Source organism: Fundulus heteroclitus, unplaced genomic scaffold, assembly GCF_011125445.2.
Source record: "Fundulus heteroclitus isolate FHET01 unplaced genomic scaffold, MU-UCD_Fhet_4.1 scaffold_69, whole genome shotgun sequence".
NCBI classification, from domain to species: Eukaryota; Metazoa; Chordata; class Actinopteri; order Cyprinodontiformes; family Fundulidae; genus Fundulus; species Fundulus heteroclitus.
The window spans coordinates 1,694,634-1,716,682 of record NW_023397132.1 but is presented as its reverse complement, the minus strand read 5'-3'; the positions used below and the strand labels follow the sequence as shown (position 1 = coordinate 1,716,682).

General features: G+C 41.1%; 1 protein-coding gene across 1 annotated transcript in view; it reads left to right on the top strand.

Annotated features, from left to right (window-relative positions):
* The window catches only part of zmp:0000000660 (arf-GAP with Rho-GAP domain, ANK repeat and PH domain-containing protein 2), a gene marked incomplete at its 5' end in the record, with an annotated part of 140,874 nt that overhangs the window by 57,798 nt on the left and 61,027 nt on the right, over positions 1-22,049 (top strand). Inside the window, 2 exon segments of the mRNA XM_036133884.1 lie at positions 19,977-20,079; positions 20,557-20,755. Coding sequence (XP_035989777.1) covers positions 19,977-20,079; positions 20,557-20,755 — 302 coding nt within the window.

The following is a 22,049-nucleotide window of genomic DNA, read 5'->3' as shown; positions in this document are numbered from 1 at the left end:
TTGACTTCCCAATGGCTTAATTATGGCCCAGGTCATACCAGTTTAAAGGCAATTCTACCCAGTTGTATGGGACATGTCTGCAAACTTCTGCTTTAAAACAAATAGAAACAGTTTCGGCAACTGTAATTGAGTTGAAGCTCGAAAAGTTCAAGTTGATTCAAAACTCACTCTCTGAGAAATAAATATCTGGCTTCAACTATATAGCTGCAACGTTTTGTGGGTACATTTGCTGGTAAAGAGGCAAGTTTTGTTTTGCTGATCTTGTTTTCCTTTGCTTTTAAAGCTCTGAGTTCCTTTGGATTAAACCTCTGTGAAAATACGCTGTTTTGAAAAACTCACCTTCCATTTCCTTTTCAAAGAAATTCCTTTTCCCGTTCTTTTGTTTTTTTATTGAAGTGAGACGAGAACATACTAGACCATCATAAATATCCAAAGGAAACAAAAAAATATGAAAGATCAGAAACATTTCCACTAGCAAGTCAATGAAAGTGTAAATAAAAGGTGAACATTAAAACACAATGACCTCAGCTCACCATCTCTTAAATGTGTCTCCCCGTAGATTTCCCAAGACTGGATCAGTGGTCAGAGAGCGCCTCTCTGTCTGACGTGTCCCTCTTCATGGACGGCTTTCTCTACGTCTCCTTCGGCCCCGCTAAGATGATGCTGGATGGACGTAGACGAGACGGTGAGTGCAAAAGCCATTTTTTTTTTTTTTTTAACCCGTGACATGTCCAATCAATGCGTCAAGCCATTTGTAAGCAATTTAAGCTGCATGCTTGTCAGAGGTCTCCTTTAGTTAAGCACTGGTCGATCAATCAGTGTCAGTCTTTCAGCTGTCAAACTGCCTGTTGTTTAATCTGCACAACAAACAGTCAAGTCAGAATGATCAATGGCGCTGTCTTTGGCTCTTTGGCATGGTTTCTGCTCGGTCTTCTGGGAGGCCTTTTCTGCCAACTGTACGCGAGACGCCTCTGTAGAGGCCCAAAATGAATTATGGTCTGCTGGGAACGAGGATCGAAGCGAATGAAAAGCAGTCGTTTTTGTTAAAGCTCCATCCAAAATGCAACCGAGACGGAACTTTTCAACTCTCCTCCGTTTGGCCTGGAAAGCGGTGTGAAACTTTTAATCGGGGACCTCTCCCTGCCCATATTCCTCAGCTGCCTCGGCTGCTGCTGCTGCCGCACCTCCTGCCCGTGCAGCGTTCCCACATCTCCACACACCTGGAGCATTTTCTGGGACCCATGGGTAATTAGTAGAAGGAAGTCGCATTGGGCGCTCCCTCAGGGAAAGGTGGTTATTTGGTGGGTTGAGGAGTGGTATAAGGAATTGAAGGATGGAGGCTGAAGCGGTATCTGCCACTTGAACGAGCAGTCTCCTTCACACCAGGCATCAGTCTCTATTCCCATCACCCCACAGCCCCTCAGCTCTTATTGGTGGTGGAACATGCCAGCTAATGAACAGAGCTGAGGTCTGGGAAATTGCTTTTTACAGGGACTCGGGATAATTCTTAGCCAAGTATCTCTCGAAAATTTCATTATCTGTTAAAATGAAATTCATTTTAAGTTTGCCATTTAAAAGGTCATTCCAATTTGTTAAAACGTGGTGCTTCATATTATAGTTTTTACCCATCATTTCCCTTGTCTGGGAAAATTTTGTGTTCAGGAAAGAACTGAAGTTTTATGTGAAGCCAGTTCTGGCTTTTCTTTTCTTTTTAAGGTCAGATTCCTAAATGAAACAAATATTACTTGTAATAAAATAAAATTAGAATAAATCTGTTTTTATGTTTAGGTTAAACTAAAATACAGTGCTGAATGTTGGCAGCATAAAGTTTGTTTTTTATTATTTTTATCTCAGAATAGGACCAATAATACCATTTGAATAAAAGACGAATGCTTTGCCATTTACAGCCCACGCAATTTAAAAAACTGGGTACCACTTTACAAAAAGCCTCCATTTATAGATGGCTAATAAATGGTTTATTGCTATGTTAGTAATGAATCCATAAACAATGTATAATTCATAAGTGTTATGCATTAATCAAAGGCAATTTGTTGCCAAATAGTCAGCCTAATCGCTTTAAATATATATTGAATCTAAAGTTAACACCTTGTAAGCAACAACTGGTCAGTTTTGTATTTTACGCGCTCTTAACTAATGCATAATGCATATGTATGAGTGAGTTATAAAATGGCTATAGATTAGTTAACATATCTATAAACTATTTATAGATATTTAAACCTTATTATCTATACTTCTACTTGAATAATAGACGTGAATACTTTTGACACATGTGGTTTTATCTGAAGTATGAGGCCATGTGAGCATTTAAACACTAGGTTAAAAGTGTGTCCGAGATCGTCACTTTCCAAATATTAAGTTTGTTAAAATTCATTCTGCTCATAAGGCAGGAAAATGCAATACAGGGACAAATGACATGACAATTTAAGAATATGTTTATATTAAAGCATAGATTTATTTATTTATTGATTTATTTAGATTTAAATCTATTATATTACGTGTTTCTTCTGACTGGTAGTGATATTGACATTTTTGGAGTGGCCAAGCCAGTCCTGACTTCAATCTGGGAAAAACTATTTGGAAGAAGCTAAAGATTGGGTCGCTGTCAAGACGACTCGACCGGAAAAATTAAATCTAAAACAGCAAATTAGCCAAGTTCTGAATATTTTTGGAGATAACTGTCAAAAAACAGAAACAAATCTAACCTAACATTTGCTTTGCAAAAATAGAAAAGATTTAGATGCCAGAACAATTTAAACAACTCTGTCATCACTCTAGAATAAGCTTAGCTTCTGTTACAGTTTCCCATTTTATAAACGTGACCAATGGTAAGCTTTGTGTCGCGCAGGTCTGAAGAAGAGGGAATTAGGGAGGATGTTGGGGGGCATTGAGTCCTTGAAGTATGTGTGTTGGTTTTGATGAGCTCCCACTTTGATTAGTGCATGTGTATTGACATCAGAGTTGGGGAATTCAGTGTTCAGTGGCGTTGGGATGTTTGCCAAGGCATCCCTCTGATTTATTTCCATGCTTAACGACCAACTGACCATCTGAGAATTTAATTTCAGTGCTCGAGGAGAGCCCCAAGTAGTCTGATCATGCTTTGGTCAATTAATTACAAAGTAGATTAGGTACCGTCAACTGAAAGTGAATTTCAGTCTCAAGCATCCGGCACACTGAACTGAGTGAATAATATATGATGAGATTATGTAATGTTATTATTGACTCCTTGCTATGATATTTAATTTGCAGTTCTGCAAATGCTCTTGCAGTCGCACACATGTTGTGGACATTGCGTGCGAGAGCCGTAAGGCTAAGGAGGTCATTTGTTTTTCCTTTGTCACGATGAAATTATGCATGCTGCAGTGTTAAAGGTATACTAATGTGGAGCATTAGTCACCCAAGGCAGTGCGTTTTTCCACACCGTACAAAACTATACAGCAGGACCCATTCTAATGTGGTTCTGAGTTATCCATTTTACCATATACATCAGAAGGTTTAATCATATATGTATGAATGGCATATATGGTGCACCAGAGGTCTGTACAGAGGGTGGCACCATGACTGGAGTCATGATGTCTATAAAAGTATTTCTGCTTTTTCTTTTGCATTTCTGCAACCACAAACTTCAGTGTGTTTTTATTGGGATCTTACATGATTGACCAACAGCAAGTACTGCATAAAAGGGAAGTGGAGGTAGAATGATACTTGGGTTTTATAAACGTAACAACAATAAGATAACAACAATCTAATGAGGGTGATGTTCATTTGTCTTTTCCCCCACCCAAGTCAAAATTTTCTAAAACCACCGGATGAGGAATTTACAAAGTAAAGAGAGTCATAATTTCCTTTTTTCCAGTCTTGGAATTTTGCTTTAAGGTTGCTTTTTGCATGACGCACGTACGTTCCACGCAGAAATGAGACGTGCATGCACGACGTTCACAGCATTAATGCTCCATGCGGCTTTTCCTCTGAACTTACGCTACTCTCCTGGACTTTAGAGGGCAGCGTTGTGGTCCTTAGCCAAGTGTACTACACCCCCACTACATGTAGAAGTAGAAAACACAGTTGTTTCCAACATTTTAAAACCTCTTACCTTGTTCCAAGAGTAAAGTTGATTCCTGTCCAGGAATTGTTAACAATTTGTTAATTACTGTGATCTTTTTTGGGCTGAATCATAAAGACGTCTCTGTTTCCGAACCTCCACCAGAAGAGGCACTTGCTCGTCCGCCATGTTTTTTCTGCGCAGGACTGTCTGCGTAGTTAGGAATTTTCCTAGGTGTGCGGAGCAGAAACATTAGGCTGCATAGAGGGGCATAGAGGCCAAAATGACGTAATATGGCCTTGCACACCTTGTGGATGCGTCAAGCATACCCAGGCTTTAGACCTGGACTTTGGGCCATACTAACACATGAAGATAAGTTGTTCTAAAACATTCAAATGTGGGTCTGGCTATGTGTTTAACTTTGTTGCCCTGCTGGAAAGTGAACTTCTGCTCTAGTCTAAAGTCTTTTTAGAGTCCCTTGCCTCTAAAAAGGTTTCTTCCAGGATCGCTCTGTGGTTGTCCATCTTTCCATCAACTCTTCGTTGTCCCTGCAGAAGAATAGCACTCCGCAGCATTTTGCTGCCACCGTACATTTCAGTGTGTTTGTGGTGATGTGCCGTTTTAGTTTTCCTCCAATCATTACGTTTTCACACAATGGCCAACTGGTGCAGTTTTGGTGTGACCTGACCACAAAGGGTTTTCTTACAACCATGTTTGTAGAGGCCAGATTCGTGGCATCTGCAACCAATAGTTGTTTTAGAAGGATTCTTGCAACTAAGTTGATTATCTGCAGCTCCTCCAGAGTCACATCTAGACATGCAAGCAGCTTGTCTTCAAACATAGACCATTCCTTTTTGGGGACTTTACTTTTATTTTTCAATTGGTGTGTTTGAAACAAGTTGCAACGGCATACGTCTACTTTGTTAAAGACCGTTCTGTGCACTTTTGTGCTTTTACTACCCCTTGCATCTGAAGGAACTCCTGTGAAGGTTCAACCTATTAAAAAAGATGTTATTTCATGTATTATAGAAGACTTTGCTTCTGTGCACAACGAGCACTTTAACCGCAACTGCTGAAAAATTCAGAGGGGTCGGAGTGAAAAAAAAAAAAAACTCGACGTGTTCTAACTTCGTCAATGAAAAGGGGAAACAGCCTGGGTTGCATGAGCACAGACGAATGAGGTATTTTTGAATGCACTACAGAAGGCTGTTGGCTTCACAGGCTAATGGTTTGATGGTCTACAGATGTGCCTATGTCCTTAATAATTCATAGAGCTTGAACAGGACTTAATGAAAGCACTGCACTAAGGTGCCATAAACTATTTCTTTATTTTATTTGGAGACAACTCAGGCTAGTTTTTGGTGTATTTATAGTACAGACTAGTCTGACAAAAAACTTTATAAATGCTCCAAACTGACATACATTTGATGTGGATGAGCGAGGCGACTATTTTTCTTGTCTTTTTAGTAAAAAAAAAAAATACACAATGTACTGCTCTAAAGGTGTTTTTATTTTTATTTTATTTTTGTTTTTTTACGTTGACCTCAGCAGTAGAGGCAGTTGATTCCTGCCACAGTACATCGGACGGTGAAAAGGACCTGAATCATAGTTAGGACTGTCTCTTGCCTTCGTGCATTCGAGTCTTTGTGCTGGCGTGAATTTGGGGAGGTAAAGAACGACGGCTTGAAGATTGCTGTCTGATATGGTGACTGGCACCCAGGAAATGGAACGCATAATTTCTGATTAGTTTTGTCTTTTCCTCATCAGCGCGGCCCTGTCGTCGTCTGCCGCCATTACTCACTTGTGTTAGTGGAGACGCTGAGGGACAAGAGGGCGTGTGGAGCAAAATTATGTTTTATTGAGCCCGTATGAACAATTCAATTGCCTTTTTCTTCATTTTTGAAAACTTTTAAGCGTGGTCTTCCGTAATGAGGCAAATCTTCTTTGTAACTTCAGATTTACCTTTCAAAGTGGGAGTGATTTTTACTGTCTTACATCACCTTGTAAAATTAGTTATCGGCCTTTGGCTGCACTTCCAGTTGTACAGGAGGTCTTTACAGGCATGTCTTTGCTGGCTTTGCACATCTGGAGACTAAATTCTTTGCTTAGTCCTCTCTCTGATAACAGTTTAATCTCTGTCAAATAAGATAAAGGGTGTCTATAAACACGAGTTTTCAGGTCTTGCACAGATTCTCAACTAGATGCAGGTGTTTAATTGGACCTGATGGTTCTAACACACGATCGTGCTTCAATCTGAGCTGTTCCTTTGAAGCTTTGTTTGCAAATTTAGGATCATCGTCCTCGTGGAAACTAAACCTTCTTTCCAGTTTTAAGTCTTTTGCAGCATCTAACAGCTTTTCTTCCCCTATTGACCTGTGTTTATCTCCATCCATCCTCCATCAATTCTGATCAGCTTCTCTGAGCTACATGAAGGCCAGCGTTGCAACAGCATGATGCTGCCACGGCCATATTTCACCATTGGGCTGGTAGGATCAGGGTGATGTGTAGTTTTATTTTGATCATAGCACCTTTTTTTTCTTTTCAGAACTGGCCAGTATGCTATAAAGGCTACTTTGTCACAGGTTTAAAATGTAGTTGTCGCATCAAGAATGCTATGTAAGATGAGCAAAGGCTGAGATCTAGATTTATAACCTTACCCTGTTTTTAAACGTCTCCACAGCTACATCCCTGACCCGCCTGCTGTTTTCCTTGGTTTTCATGATGCCTTGTGTTCACTAATATTCTCCACAAACCTCCTAGGTCTCCATATAACAGTTGTATCCATACTGAGAGTAATGGACTCTATTTACCCCTTAGGTTAATTAACGAAATAGGTCCCACCGAAATGTATCAAGGGGGATCAGAGTAAGGGGGTCGATTGCAAGTGCCTAACTTTTCAGAGTTTCATCCATGAATAAAGTCCAAACATGTTGCCTTCTCCTTCCCCTGCACAATTATGTCCATATTTATGTTGATCTATATGAAGCTGTAGTAACATGCATGTAACTTTCATTCGTTTTGGACTGTGTAATTGACTGACTGAGTGGTATTGTAGCCTGAAATACATGACAGAAAAAGATTTTCATTTTTGCTTCTTTAACACATCTTATGTCACATTTGTCCATCACTCATTGTAATGAAGTAGGCTCTAATTCAGGCACATATACTTTCCTCACATCCCTTCAGAATTCCCGATTTCCATTTCTAGCCACCCATGACAGGCTGTCCACCAGATGTCTTCATTGCAGATATTTTAGGCCGATGGTGAGATGGCCAGAAGATTGGCAAAGGCGGCTGACGTGGGAGTCAAAAAAAAAAAGAAACTAAGGCACAGCCTTCCCATTGTGATGTGTGCTGAAGTGGATGTCCGTGCCATGTCGATGAAAAGTTCAGGAAGACGATAGGAAGTGTTTCAAAAGCAGTCAAAAAGCTTCAAATGGATCTGGTTTTCTTTTATACCGATGAAACAAATACCTAGTCAGGATCGGGATCCAGTCAACCTGTTCATCTTGCACATTTGGAGCATTTATTGCTTTTTGATGAAAAAGGATCAGTGCATAAAGCGGGAAAAGAGATTCCACATTGTACATTACAAGGCCCTCCTTCCTTGGTTTGGAAACTATGCAGGGAGCTATCTTGGCGTGCATGCTAATTGGCCCGCGTTATCTGGTGGAGGCACGTACCTCAGCTGGCTTCCATGAGTGCCATCTCTTGTGGCTGGTTATGGACTCCCGCGGAGTTTGGCTGGGCCACGGGGCCGCTGCTCTGTGTGTGGGGTGGGGGAGCCGGTGGAACAGCTGGCAATGGACGCAGCTGCTTGATTGTAAATCAAGCACTATTGTTCACTCATATTTCGGTGGTTCTTGTGCTGAAGCTACTGGTATCCTTCCCGCTAGCAAGGAGAAAAAAAAGAGTCGCAGAAAAGTGCGACAGAAGGATGCTCAATATCGGCAGCTTTCTGATGAAGCCGGTTTCCTGGTGGAAAGTGTTGAAGGGATCTAAACCCATTAACCGCCGTGAGAGGAAAAGTCTTTTGCCAAACTTTTTAAACACCGTTTAAAAGAGGGTTTATTGAACAGTTTGAAACTCTTTTTCTTCTTCCACATGCACAGTCATTTGCATTTGGAACAGCAGTTTCACACAACACACTCCACATCTATTGGCACCTCCGGTGAAGCTCTGTAAAGAGTGTTTAAATGAACTATTCTTTCATGACAGCAGCATAATGTTGCACAAAATGTATAGCTGCACATTCAATTAACAGTGGACTCTAGTGATTCTTCTTTCTTGCCTCCCTCACCATCCTCTTCAGTGTTCCATGAGTTGTCATCCAGGCTTGTTTTGTCACAGTTTCAGTTCTGTTCAACCGTTTTAATTATCGCTCTCTTTTTTTAGGTATAAACACATTTTGATGTGTAGCCTTTTACTTGCAAAAGTTGCCAAACCGATCAAGACCAAAACACAGCTACCATTCTATCATCTTTCTATCATCTTGTCTTTAATTCAGTTCAATTAAGTTTTTGTTGCTCCAGTTCCCAACCTCTCATCTCAAGGTGAGTTCTATCGAACGATACAGACAGACTGGTTAAAAGGTCTTCTATCAAAGGAAACCCAGCAGACAGCATTAAATCATTGACTCGCAGCATTTACTTCTCCTGAAAGAGCATGTAGGCACGGTGGAGGCGCATTGTGTCATTGACTTTGCAGCAATCCCTCATACTGAGATTGCATGTAGCGACAGTGAAGAAGAAATCTCCCCTTTAACAGGAAGAACCCTCCAACACAACCGGACTCGGTGTGGACGACCATCTGCTACGACCGACTGTTTGAGAAGAAAATACCCCATACCCAAAAAGAACACAGAAGTATTGGACCAGGAGTACTTTCTATTTGAGATAAAACTAAAACAGTAATGGCAGAACCAGCTGCTTTAGTGGCTGCATCTAGAGAAAATGTAGATAAGCTCTGAGATAGTTTTCAAGTCTAGAGAAGTGTGGCTTTGTACAAGGAATGTGACAGCTGCAGCTCATGTTCTGGATACAGCTTTGTGTTGTGGCTCTTGAATTTCTGACCCTGGAAGCAATCTACAACGTCTCTGAATCTCTTGTATGGGCTTTGTTTCACAAAGCTTTCAAAGCAGCAGTTATCCCTGCGGCATTAAATCTTTGCTTTGCCGCATTTTTTCCTTCCATTCAACTTTCCATCAATGTGCTGTTCGTCATTGTGTAGACCACAAAAACTATTCTGTGATAAAATAGCTTTTACTTCTCTTACATAATATTCATCATATTCATTCATGCACAATATTAATCAAATATTCATTCTAATTTATTGAAGTCCACCTGAAATGGGACCTTTTTAGATAAAAAAAAATCTATCTACTGATGGCACATAACTACACATGCAAAAAACTGAAACATACATTCTTTACAACAAACATTCTTTAAAAGTGTATGAAATGTCCTAAATAAGCCATTTTAAATATTGATTTCTATAAAATTTGAGTCTTCTTCAAAAAAGTCTGTCCCTTTAGATGAACAGAATGGTGACTTTTGCACAGCCTTGTGTTTTTTAGGGTTTGGGGCTTGTTATAATTACAGTTAGTAACTCAGAACAGTGGAGTTTTCCTCAGTTATTGATGTTTCGCAATTCCCTGAAATAGGACAAGGAATACAAAATGATGGCGTAGCGCAAAACAAAAACTCCACCATCTCGTCTCGGAAGCGATGGACATGACATTTTCTGCGAAACCTCAGTGATTCAGGGGCACATTTGAAACCAAAGTGAAATGTCTTTTCATCTTTTCTGTCACCAAGACAACACTATATCCTTCCAGACAGATCAGAGTGGTAATAGCTTTAAATACCACACTTTGTCTCCGTCTGTCCCACACTGGCACATTAAACCCCGACACGCACAGTGGGTAAATGAAGACGATGCCTCTGCAGCTGCTGGAGTTATCTTTTTCTTCAACTGAAGTGGGGTCAGTGAGAGGGTATTTATTTAAATGCCAAGTGAGAGAAAGAGGGAAAAAAATCATTATGTAGCTTTTTTTTTCCTTTATTTATTTTTTATTTTTTTTGCTAAATCCTTGTCCAAATAACTTTCCTTATAAAGAGAACACAAAGATAAAGTGAGAAACAGCTGTAAAGAGCTGCAGCGTGAGGGTGAATAGAGCAAAACTGACATCCTCCTTTTCCGTGTTTATCACTTCCTTTTTTTTCCCCCATCCTACATCCAGTTGTCGACACTTCCTTTTTTTATTGGAACTATATCTGTTCCTTCAGAAGCATCATACGCGGTTGGCAGAGGAACGCACAATTAGCATATTCATGAGATGAATACGCTGGAAACTTTGGAGTTGTAAGCGACGGGGGGTTGTGGGGTGGGAAGCTGTTTGTATGCGTGTGTTTGTTGCAGAAAAATGGAAAAAAAAAAAAAAAAAAAAAAAGCCAACCCAGATGACATGGTGACTTTGAAAATCCAAAATTAGGTATGTTTTCATGAACTTCATGCTCATTGGCTATGTAAATCGCACAGTCAGGCAGTCATAAAACACAACGTTGTGGGTTTCTCTGCCTTTCCGGTGACTTGATATTTGTAGATCGAAAACTGCTCGCAGTTTCTTTGGAACGTGTCGTGTGTCTTCATATGATAACCACATTAAAACGTGTGGACTGTTGTATCCTCATTAATACTCATCTAGTCCAACATGTGGGTTTTAACAGCTAAAAGTTTATTGAAATAATTCCCAAATATTTTCCAATTAATTTTAGAACCGATGGGAGTCTAAGTGCCAGGCTTCGTTGAGCTGACATTTAATTAGGATACAGTTTTTTTTCTCTTTAGCTTTCAATTAGTTTTAGCTTAAAATTACCGATATTGTTTTTTTTTTTTTGGTTTTTTTTTTGGTTTACATGAATTCGACTGGCTTGGGTTTTGATTAGAACTATGTGGCTTACACCCCTATGACTGTTTCACCTTTCGACTTGACAATTCTAAATTTTTATTGGGTTTTATTTAATAGACTAACATAGGGTAGTGTATAATTCTGAAGTGGAGTAAAAAAGCTACATCGTTTTCCTGCCTTTTTACAATTAAAAAAAAGGTTCCACACAAAATACTTATGCAGCTTTGTTTTAAAATTACAGTGGGTAAGCTACGAGATGCATGTTTTTTTAAGCAGCCAAAACAAGCTGGATACCATAGTAGATAGCCCAACGAATTAATTAGCAAATATCTGTTTGCATACTTGTTTTGCCACCTGAAGAACAGGGTAGTAAAAGAGCAATATTCTGCTCAAAAAAGACATGTTAAAGTGATAACCATGTTTAGCAAATGCGTATACTATGTCTGCCTAATTCTGTGTCCCAGCTTCTAAATAATAATTATTAGATCTGCAATAATTAATGTTGGTATTTGTGCAGCTATGAAAACAAAATCATTATTTTCTGTTCTAAAGAAAAGCAGTCAGACCATGTTTTACTTTGTTTGGTATTTGAGTGTTTATTTTTCTTATTCAAGGTTATCATACAGTACGGGTCTCACATCATCTCAAGCCTAGTTCTCCGAAACGCCAAAAGGGCCAATTCATGAGTGGAAGATAAAGCACAGTGTCTGATCTCTAAAGTTTTATATAAGTTCTTATTAGTACATTACCACCTTGAAAAGAGTAAAAAAAAAAAAAGTCATAATCTTTTTTTTATTCTTAGCAATACCAACAAATACTTTTTCATGCCCTCTTTATGAGAGATAATAGAACCTTGGTATATGAGGGTTTGACTACGCTGCTCCAGATATGTTTCTAAATGGATATTTTTTGAGTTGGGAAGCAGTAATGCCAAAAAGCATCACTGAATCATCCAGAACTGGCGAGTCGGCTGAAATATCAATGAGATTATTAACGCATTGCAGTACAAGGATGGGATTTCATTGTTTACTTTCTCCTCCTTGTTGTTGACGCTTTATTGTGCTCGGGAGGAAGTCTTGCCAGATGATTAAACCTTCTACAGCCAGTGCCTTTGTTGTGTTTCTACTAAATATTCAGAACATTAGAAGGCACAAAGAAGCTGAAGTGCAAAATGTTTTTTCACCCAACATCTTAATCGATGATTACACAGTTTTCCTTGAACAAAAATGTTCTCACCTTATCATGGAAGCTTCCTTTCCGTATGGACAAGAAAGGTGCAAAGGCAAGAAAATATATACATTTTTTATTTTATTTTTTTCCAAAAATATGAGCATTATTGTGAAAACATGTTAACAATGGTTTGTTTAAAAGTTTTTGTGTTGGTTACCAAACAGACACCAGGACCATCCAGGTGACTCACTGAAATGGAGTGCACCATTAAATGACTTTGTGCTTATAATGATGGGTTAAGAGCAGACATAATGCAATATAAGTGAGTACTTAGAGCTGAATGTTACTGAATGATTCAGCTCACTGTAACTATAAAATATTGCAACACTGGACCAAGATTTTTTTTTACTTTATGATTTGGTTTTCTTTTTAAATAAGTCTTTTCAACATGAACAGTTTCCCCTTTGCATCCAATATAATGTTTATGACGCTTCAGTTTGGGTTCTGTGTGTCTGTTTGTGTTTCAGACATGGCACGGCGCTGGTGTACGTTGGAGGGCGGCTTCCTGAGTTATTACGAGAACGAGCGAAGCCCGTCGGCCATCGGAAGGGTAGATGTCACTGAAGTGGTCAGCCTGGCTGTCAGTAACTCAGAAACTATGACTGGAGCTGGGTATGAACACACACTCAAACAGATATGAAAACGTGTCCCAAACCTACATGAATATGCTTTTATTTAAAAAGATCTTCTAAGGCGTCTGCATTTTTATATGGTTAGATGCAAACCACAAAGGGTGAAAATAGGCTTAGCATACACCCCCACTACGATTTGGTGAAATGTCCCTCAGCAGGTTGCACCTTTTTGTGGCCATTAGTGATCTGGTATACGTCTGGCTGCAGGTATGACCACTGTTCTTGGCCGGGGTGGTTCAGTTTAGTTTGATTGGTTTGCAATCTGGGACACAGAATTTTTAGCTGTCTTCTCCAAATGTTCGCCTTTGGGGCTTTGGTAAGGATACCCCAGAAGCTTGACATTAGCCTCCTTCATCAGTTCTGAAACCGGTTCTGATGTGTGTTGGGTTCCGATGACCTGCCAAGAACACCCCAGGTACGTCCCATTTTCCACCATCTACCTGCTAAAATGATTTAAAGTGGGAGACTTTTAGACGCCGACTCCTTCATTATTCCTTTCCACTCATGCAGTGCACCAGCACAATTCACCTTGACTCCTTTAAAGTTCTTCTTGCCATTGTGGCCTAAACCCTATTGTTTATCTCTTCCAACAACAAAGATTTTTTTCCCCTCATGTGGACACCTTTCTCTTTCAGTCAAACATGATGGTGTTCATTCTAGAACAAGAGCTTCTTTCTTGATTGACACACTTTCAACCTTAACCCTAGTTGGTGTAAATCTAACTTCACTTTCAACAGTTTTGCACTTCATAGCAGGCCAGAACCTGAGCTCGGTTGTTCCTGGATGGGTCTTGACAGTTTAGGTCTTTTTATCTATACCTTAGCAAAGAGGTGCTAGATCAGAATAACTTGTAATTGTGGATAGTTTAACTAATTGTTGTGGTAATCTGTGCTTGTTTAGTGATGACCCAAAATCAAAATAATCTCAGATTTTTACTTAACTACTTTGACTCTGTTGTTACGAGTATTGCTCAATGACCGTTGCCAAACACGTTAGCAAAGAAAAAAAAAGTTGTAGTCAATCATGGTCAACCTCATCATTATCTAGTAGTTCATAGACCTACATAAGCACTCTAAATACTCCTGCTAACTTTATTCTTGATAAAACACCATCAGATGACATGGCTTCCCAAATCATTCCAGACTGTGGAAAATTCACGCTAGATCCCAAGCTACTTGTATTCGTCGCCCCTCCTCCTCCTCCAGACTCCAGGACCTTGATTTCCAAATTAATGAGTATGGTACACTCAGCAACAGTAGAGGCTTTTTACTCCGTAGCCCTGATAAGATGCTTCTAAAGTGGCTTGACACAAGAAATGTAACAGTTGTAGCTCATCTCATGGATAAATCTCTGTCTGGTGGCTCTTGAAGCACTGAGTCCAGCCAATGTCTTGGCCTGGTGAATAACCCCTAAATTCTGGAATAAACTTTTCATTACCAAACTCATAAGGCTGCATTTATCGCTGCTGCGTGATCCTGTTTTCTACTTTATTTTTCCTTTCGCTAAACTCTTTAGTGATATGCTTTCAGGAAGCTCCCCCCCTCCCCCCTGTAAACAGTGGCTTACCCACCTTGTTTCGGGTGTTGATCACCGTCAACAAGTCAGCACTCTTCCACATGATCGTGTGAGCTGCAACGGTGCATTTGCATGATATTTCTGTGTTAACAATTTTTATTAGCAGTTTCTAATCAACATACATAAACACCTGAAATGTATCATTGTATATGTGTGTTTGTGTAATTAGGCTTTATGTTAATAATATGGGTAGCTTTCACTTTTTTAATTGGGATGTGGTAATAAGTGAGCTTTCTCATGGTAATCAGAATTATTTAGGTGCAATTACACATTTACAGTGGAAACACTTTGTTTTGCGCCTCTGTTACCGTGTCACAGAAGCCGCGAAGGAAGCCCGAACTTCTCAGTGATGAATGTCTTTTTTATTTGCTCCATAAAACAATGACCTGAGCGCATAACGCCAGCCGGCTCTGACATCCAGTAAACACGCAGATGCTCGTAAGCGCCGACTTTGTCGTCGCATCAACTCCTGGTCGCATACGTCTTGTTAACATAATCTGAGATCGGGCATCGCTCACTTTACCACAACCATCAGAGCTTTATGAGGGCTTTATTTCCACTTCACTTTGGTAGCGCTGCAGACGACTGCTGCAAAGCGCTAAGTGCCACTTTCCTCTGCTCATTTTGCTGACCCCCCCCTACCCCCCCACCCCCATCAACTCTCTCACTTCTGCAGCCGGATTATGATTTAGTTTAAAAGTTGCTCCGACAGCAAACTTTCTCTTTATTTCATCTGGAGGTGACACGGATGCGAAGGAGAAACAGATGCCCCAAACGTTCTCTGCTCGCAGGTTTCTCTCTCCCACTGGATCGCTCTGTGTGTGTTTGTGTGTGTGTGTGTGTGTGTGTGTGTGCTGCATATCTAAAGCAACTCCTCCGATAATGGCTTATGATTAAAGCCGAAGCTAACTCTTTAATGATAGCAGCAGATGTTGAGAGGAGTGAACAATGTGTTTGTTTGCGAAAGCTATCTGTGCAGCCACAAGAAGCACATCTGGCTCGGCAGCACAACGACCTGCATAATGAGCCGGACGCCACACGCGAGGCGAGGCGCGCGCACACACGCACGTCTGCCACAATGCTGCCGTCGCTCTTTCTCAGCCTGCCTCATACATCCCAGTTACAGGTCACCCTGTAACCCCCCGAGTTAGAGGGGGGGGCGCTGTTATTTCTCCGTCGCTAACGCTCTGAACGGTTTCACTAGATTAAACCCGGCCTCGCTCCCTCTCACCGCCGCCGACTCCTGGCGTCTCTGCCGCGCGGCGCGCCTCGGCTCAGAGGGAGCAGGGGACGTGTCAACCTCTCGAATGTCTGCCGCTGCTTATAAATATTGATGTATGCAGATGACACACTCCCACCAGCAGCCTATCAGCACGCTGCAGGAGGCCGTGGGAGTCGTTTCCATTAAACGCAGCGTTTTGGGGGTAATTTCAGCGTGGCCGAGGACACTGCGAGACGCAGAGAGAGTCGGAGGAGAGGCATACGTTTGCTCAAGTTGCATGAATATTACAGAGCCACTCCTAGCAAATGGATGCAAAATGAGTGTGTCGGTTCATGATAAGTTTTTTTTTTTTTTTTTTTTTTTTAACCACTGGGCTGCTTGTTTTAGGAGGAGTATTTGCACCTTCAAAGACACCCCAAATCCATCTGTTCTTTGTTCTCATACCTTTTCAAGCTTTCTCCCCCCTCTTTCTCTTCTTATTTTATCCTCTGTTGGTTCCCTGTTTAATCGCCTTCTTTCACTGAAACTATTGCTGTGGTTTATTAGCTCCTAAAGTGAGTATAAACATGGACTTTGTGAGATAAGTGACACTTTTTATTTATTTATTTATTTTTTTGGCAAATTTTGAGTCATCCCTCAAGTCTTTGGAAATATTTTATTTTTTACCACGAAGAAGCCAGATTTACTTAAAATAAAAAAAAAAAACAGATTTTAATATAAAAAGAAATCTGGATCAGTCTTTGTCTTTGTGTCATAGTTTGTTATAGAAAATGCCTCTGAGGGAATCTGGACTGGAGAGACAGAGGCCGGGGGGGAGACTGGCAGAACAGAACAATGACCAACCCAAGACTGATTTAAAATGATCACTAGCGGACTATTCGGCTCAAAGCACGTGGATCGGTTAATGGTGTGCAGTGAAAAGTTACAGAAAAGGTTGTTATTTGCTCCATATACTCAGAACTATGCTTTCAACATCTTAAAATGTAACGACTAGTATTTCAGCTGTCTTCTTTCCTCTCTCTCTCGTCTCTGAGCACGGCACGGAGCGGGTTACACGACACAAACGGGAAGCTGCAGCAGCCGGTAAAGGTTCTCCTTCCCTGTGAAAACCCACATGAGTTAGTTCCCAAAAACTATGCGTATGACCTTTTTTAATATGGGTTTGCAAGCTGTGCACACGAAAATGGCGTCTGACGGGCAAAAACTGACTGGGAGAGTTGCCGTTATTCTCCGAGAGTGAGGCTGTTGAAATCGGACGGTAAACAAACGTTGGGTATCGGGAGGTGTTTTATATCCATTAAAAAAATACCTCGATTTTAACACTGATCTTATACTTTTGCAGGAAAGGGAGTTCCCCATACGATGGGTAGATTGGGAAAACAATACTCAGAATACTTTGCTAAAAAAAAAACCTCCCCATCCGTGCTTGCTCTTTTCGCTGCGACCAGACCGGTAGTCCCATTTTAATGACCAATTTGTGTTAAAACCGGAGCTCAACTTAGTGGCTGTGCCGGGCAGGGGAAAAAAAAAAATAAAAAAAATTGAAACGCAACGATAGGACAGGCAGGCAGCGCCGTCGTCAACATTCGGCCTGGTCTGACGGGTTTAAAGGCAAATCCGATAGAATGAAAGATAAGCGCCTCGTTTCTGAGCGTTGCTAAATAAAAGCCATTTAGCTCATTAACGAGATGAATCCCTTCAAACAGAAAGCAGGAGCGCTACATGAAAGTGGCCTTTAGTGTTTCTGGCTCCCTGCTCACATTCCTCTGCTCTTTAGCTCATTCTCCCTCTCTCTCTCTCTCTTTCTCTCTCCCCCCCCCTTCCCTTGTACCTATTCCTCTGCCAATACCACCCCCTGGGACCCGCATTATTTAGTGTTCATCTCTCATCCTCCGTGTCCTTTCTTTACCATAGCATTTGCCAAGCACAACAATGTACTCTTCCGTTCGCTCCCTGTGGGACCTCCACTAACAAGCGCCTGCATACCTGCCAGTTCAGAGGCAGGAGGAGGCTTGGAGTGGTGGAAATGAGGAGAAGGCAGTGGTGGTGGTGGGGTTGGAATGGAGGGGGGGGCATATGAGGGCAAACACCCGTGTCTCGTCTATTCCCCCGACACCTGTGAGAAGAAAGTGACTCGTTGTTGCCTTGACCCCATGCGACACGCCGCCTTGAACACCCGTCGCGGCAGCGTTTAGAGGCGCCGCAGCAGAAATGTAACGACCGCTTGGAATCCTGTTTGCAGGCCATTAAGTTAGTGATCCTCTGACCTGTGACACTTTCATTGATGGAGCGAAGCAGAGGTGTTTCAGAGTGGAGGCAAACACAACAGGATGTGAAAAGACTAACTGAGAACAATGGTGACCTTTTTTTTTTTTTTTTTTTAAGAAAGTTTTGCCTGGGAGTCTGTGTTTGTGGCTGTGGGTGAATGACTTTAAAAGTGTGTGTTTTTATTTAGTTTTATTCTCCTTTGAAAGAGATTTTTCTGGAGAAATGACTGAATATTCTAAGACGTATTTAAGACGATAAATTATTACCCGACAAAAGCTAGATTAAGTTGTAGCATTTAACTTTTCAACCATTTAATTCTGTTTTCTGATGATCTTTTAGAGTTCCCTGAAAAAGTCCTAATGACCCCTGAGCCTAGATGTGTTTTTGTCACGCTGCAACCACTAACATCAGTGTATTTTATCCACATTTTATGTGACGGGCCAAAACAAAGTAGTGCATATTTGTGACATAAAAAAATTATACATTGTTTTCTGATCTTTTTAACATATGAGTGCAAAATGAGACATTGTTAAATACACGGGTTTTTTTTTCTAATAAAAATGTGACAGCTGTGGCAGACATTGGTATTTAGTCTCCCTGATTCAACACTTTGCTGCTATTGCAGCTGTTATTCTGTTGGGGTATTTGTCTACTAGCTTTTGCATTTTCATAGAGATGCATTTCTTCCTGCGCTTTACAAAATAGCTGTAGCTCGGACAGATTGGATGGTGATCATGTGTGAACATGAATGTTCATGTTTTGCTCCTGATGCTCAGTTGGGTTTAGTTTTGGACTTAGATTGGGCCATTCTTAAACATGCATAGGCTTTGATTTAAAGCTGTAGTAATCAATAGCTGTAGGGTTACAACTCAAATTCTCACGTCTTTTTTAAAAGAAAAGCACAGATTATTTTTCTTAGTCTAGAAAAAAACATATTTAGAACCCAGCATTGAAAACAGGACATGGGTCCCTTTCTTTGAAAACATTTCTTGTATTTAGCCTGCATTTAGATTGTTGGATGGGTGCACCCAAGTCTGCTTTTGAGTAAAACTTGCAGTGTAATTTAAAGTAAATTAAAATGTGGTTATTTTTTATTGGTGCAAATTTTGCATTAGAAAACATGTCAAAACCAGCTGCATTGGCAGAATAGATCTGTAACAGGCTTGAGTTGTAGTTCTAAGCTGCACAAAGTCATTCAAAGGGCTGCGAAAAGCCCACAACTACACTTTGGACACACTTTATCTAAACTTTTATTGTATCTCTGGCTGTACATTTAAGTTTTTTTGTATCTTCTCTGGAATATGAAGCTCCTCCCAAGTCTCAAGTCTCTTTTGCAGCCTAAATGTGCCCTGCATTTAGCCCCACCTGTCCTCCCATTGTCCCTTGACCACATGCTTTGTCCGTGTTGGAGAACAGCTTCCACTCAGCATGAGGCTGCAGCCACCATTTTTCACCGTTACGACAGCTTTTTCAGGGAGATGTGCAGTGTTAGTTTTGCAGAGTACTTTTTTTTTTGTTTTGTGTTTTTGCATGCAAGCCAAAAAGTAAAGTTTTGCTCCCCTCTAAATTCTTCCATAAGTTTCTACATGATTTCATACAGGAAATGGGACTTTATATGGGTTTCTTTCTAAAAAATGGCTTTCTTCATGGCACATTTCCATAAAAGCCGAACAGTTGTACTTTCAACAAATTCTCCTGCCTGAGCTGTGGATCTCTGCAGCTCCTCCAGAGGGACCAGATGACTCTTAGTTTCTTCTATGACTTCTTGGACTTGAGGTCCATGCTTGTGTTGGGTTGCGGTTATATTCCCTCCATTTTTGAATGATGCAAATCAGGATTAGTTAGTTTTGCACCTACGTTTGCCTCTACATTCTCCAATATGCAGATTAACAAGTATATTCTGAAATTCCACAGTAAAAACACTCAAGCGAGGACTTAAATAACATGCAGGGCACATATCTTAGTTTATTGCTTGCAAATGTGGCTAGTTAGATACGTTGCTGTACATGAACACTGTTTTTTTTCATATTTCTTTTTACATCCAGAACCTTTAAAAGCTGACCTTCGTGTCTCCAGCAGGGCTGTGTTTACCGCTGAGCTGTACCTGCGAACAGAGCGAGCCCTGACTGTCGGAGCCGAGACGCAGGATACGCAGCATGACTGGATCCAGGCGCTGACAAAGGTGACACCGTTCGAGCGGAGCGCAACCCACACACACGGCACGCATTTCCATCCTTCTCCCATTAGTTTGTTTTTCACCTAAAGTTTAAGCGAAGAAGTTGTGTGGCTGTGCGGCAGTCTGTTTTTCTATTCACGCCGCGATGCCTCTTTCGGTAAGACAAGTGGTTTTGCCATCTTCCTCCGCATGCTGAAGGTATCTTTTAATAAGTCCCTGTATAAATATGCCCCCTGCTGCCTCTCTTATCTTTGCAGTCTTAGACAACTTAGTCGCTGGTAGGGAGAGGCATTGCAGCATCACTAAATATGCCTCTGCTCCTGCAGAACAGGCCGCTGTATCAGTTTAAAGAGAGAGAAGATTGTGGAGAAAGTTTTCTCAGTGAACAGAAAGTATTAGAATCATATACATTCAATATGGCTGCAATTATTTTGCACCTCTGTTTCTTTTTTCTCTCTATTCATCAACGCTCGTTTTCCACAGTGCTTCGTTCCGACTAACGTCGAGGGACTGGTGAGGAAAGACAGCGAACTGATTGGCAGACTCCAGTACAAAGAAGGCCATGACCTGTATCACTGGAGGACGGGCTGGTTCATGCTGGAAGGCTCCGCCCTGCACTTCACCTCCGGGGACGAAGAGGGAGCGGAGGAAGCGCTCAACCTCAAACAACTGCAAGAGCTTAGTGAGCATCTCACTGTTTTTGTTTAGAGGTTGGGATGTTTGGGTTGGTAATCTCCAAATTTGCAACGGAGAAACCGTAGCGGCAGCCACTGGTCAAACACTATAATCATTTGAACTGCACCTTTACCAAAATCCAGAAAGCATATCAGCGTTGTTCTTGGTGCGCAATATGGTTTCAGTAAAGTTTCAGCTGTCTTGACAGATGGGCCCCCTCACCCTTAAAGGCTGGTTCATGCAGCAGTATTTTAAAGTTGTCGGCCGATGTTCAAAGCCTGAGAGACACCACACATAGCCATAAAAAAAACAGATTTGTTGTCATGGCCCCTTTGAGTCTTGTGCAGTCTCTAGCTGTAGTCGCTGCTCAATAAAAGCATCTCCACATCACAATACCGCCAACACCCATATTTCAGCATGTTGATGTGTGGTCTGAGTTTCGTAAATACGACAGAAAGTAACATTTTGGTCTCAGGACTGTTAAGGCTTTATTCCAACATCGATTTCCTTCTTGGCACTCTTCCATAAACACTAGATCCGTGGAGTGCTTGACTAATAGTCGTCCTGACAACCGAGAGGTCAAAGCGTTAATGGGGAAAAAAAAGCTTTTTCATATTCTCCATTTCACATTTAAAACGTTTCGTGTAATCGGCTAATCCTGATCTTTGGTAAAAAGAGGAGAGTAAAGAAATGTCCACGGCCTGTAAATGGAGAAATAAAAAAAATTCTCCATCTAAAAAAAAAAATAGAGAAAATAAAGACAGATTTTATGCATCACACTTACAAAGAAGTTTTCCTTATCTTTAGTTTATTAACAGCATCATTTTAAAAAAAAAAAAGAATGGTCTGTACTTGTGCCGCTTTTGTCAGTGCCGTTTGTCCAAATTGCCGCTGAGCGTGAGTTGTGTCTCATCAGCACGGAAGGCTCCAAAGTTCACACAAGCTTCGGCAGATGATGAAGATTTTGGAACATTTCAATTGATTGCACCAGCGTGACGCGCGAACATAAGGAGGGGAGAATCAATAGATCTTTTTAATCTACTTACAGCTCAGCACGGATCAAATCACGCGAAGTGCCGCCCCATCTTCTCACCTGGGGCGGGATAAAGAACTGCAGCGGTGTTCATTTTTATTCCTGGCTTTCGCAAACCATATTTGTCACAGCCGGGTAGCCCTCGGCGCTAAAAAGGGGGGGCCATGTTTTATCGCGGGTATGTTGGGTTTTGGAGCGCTGGAGAAAAAAAAAAAAAGATTGCTGCAGGATTCGTGGTCTATGACATGGGATTAACTGTTACTTTCTC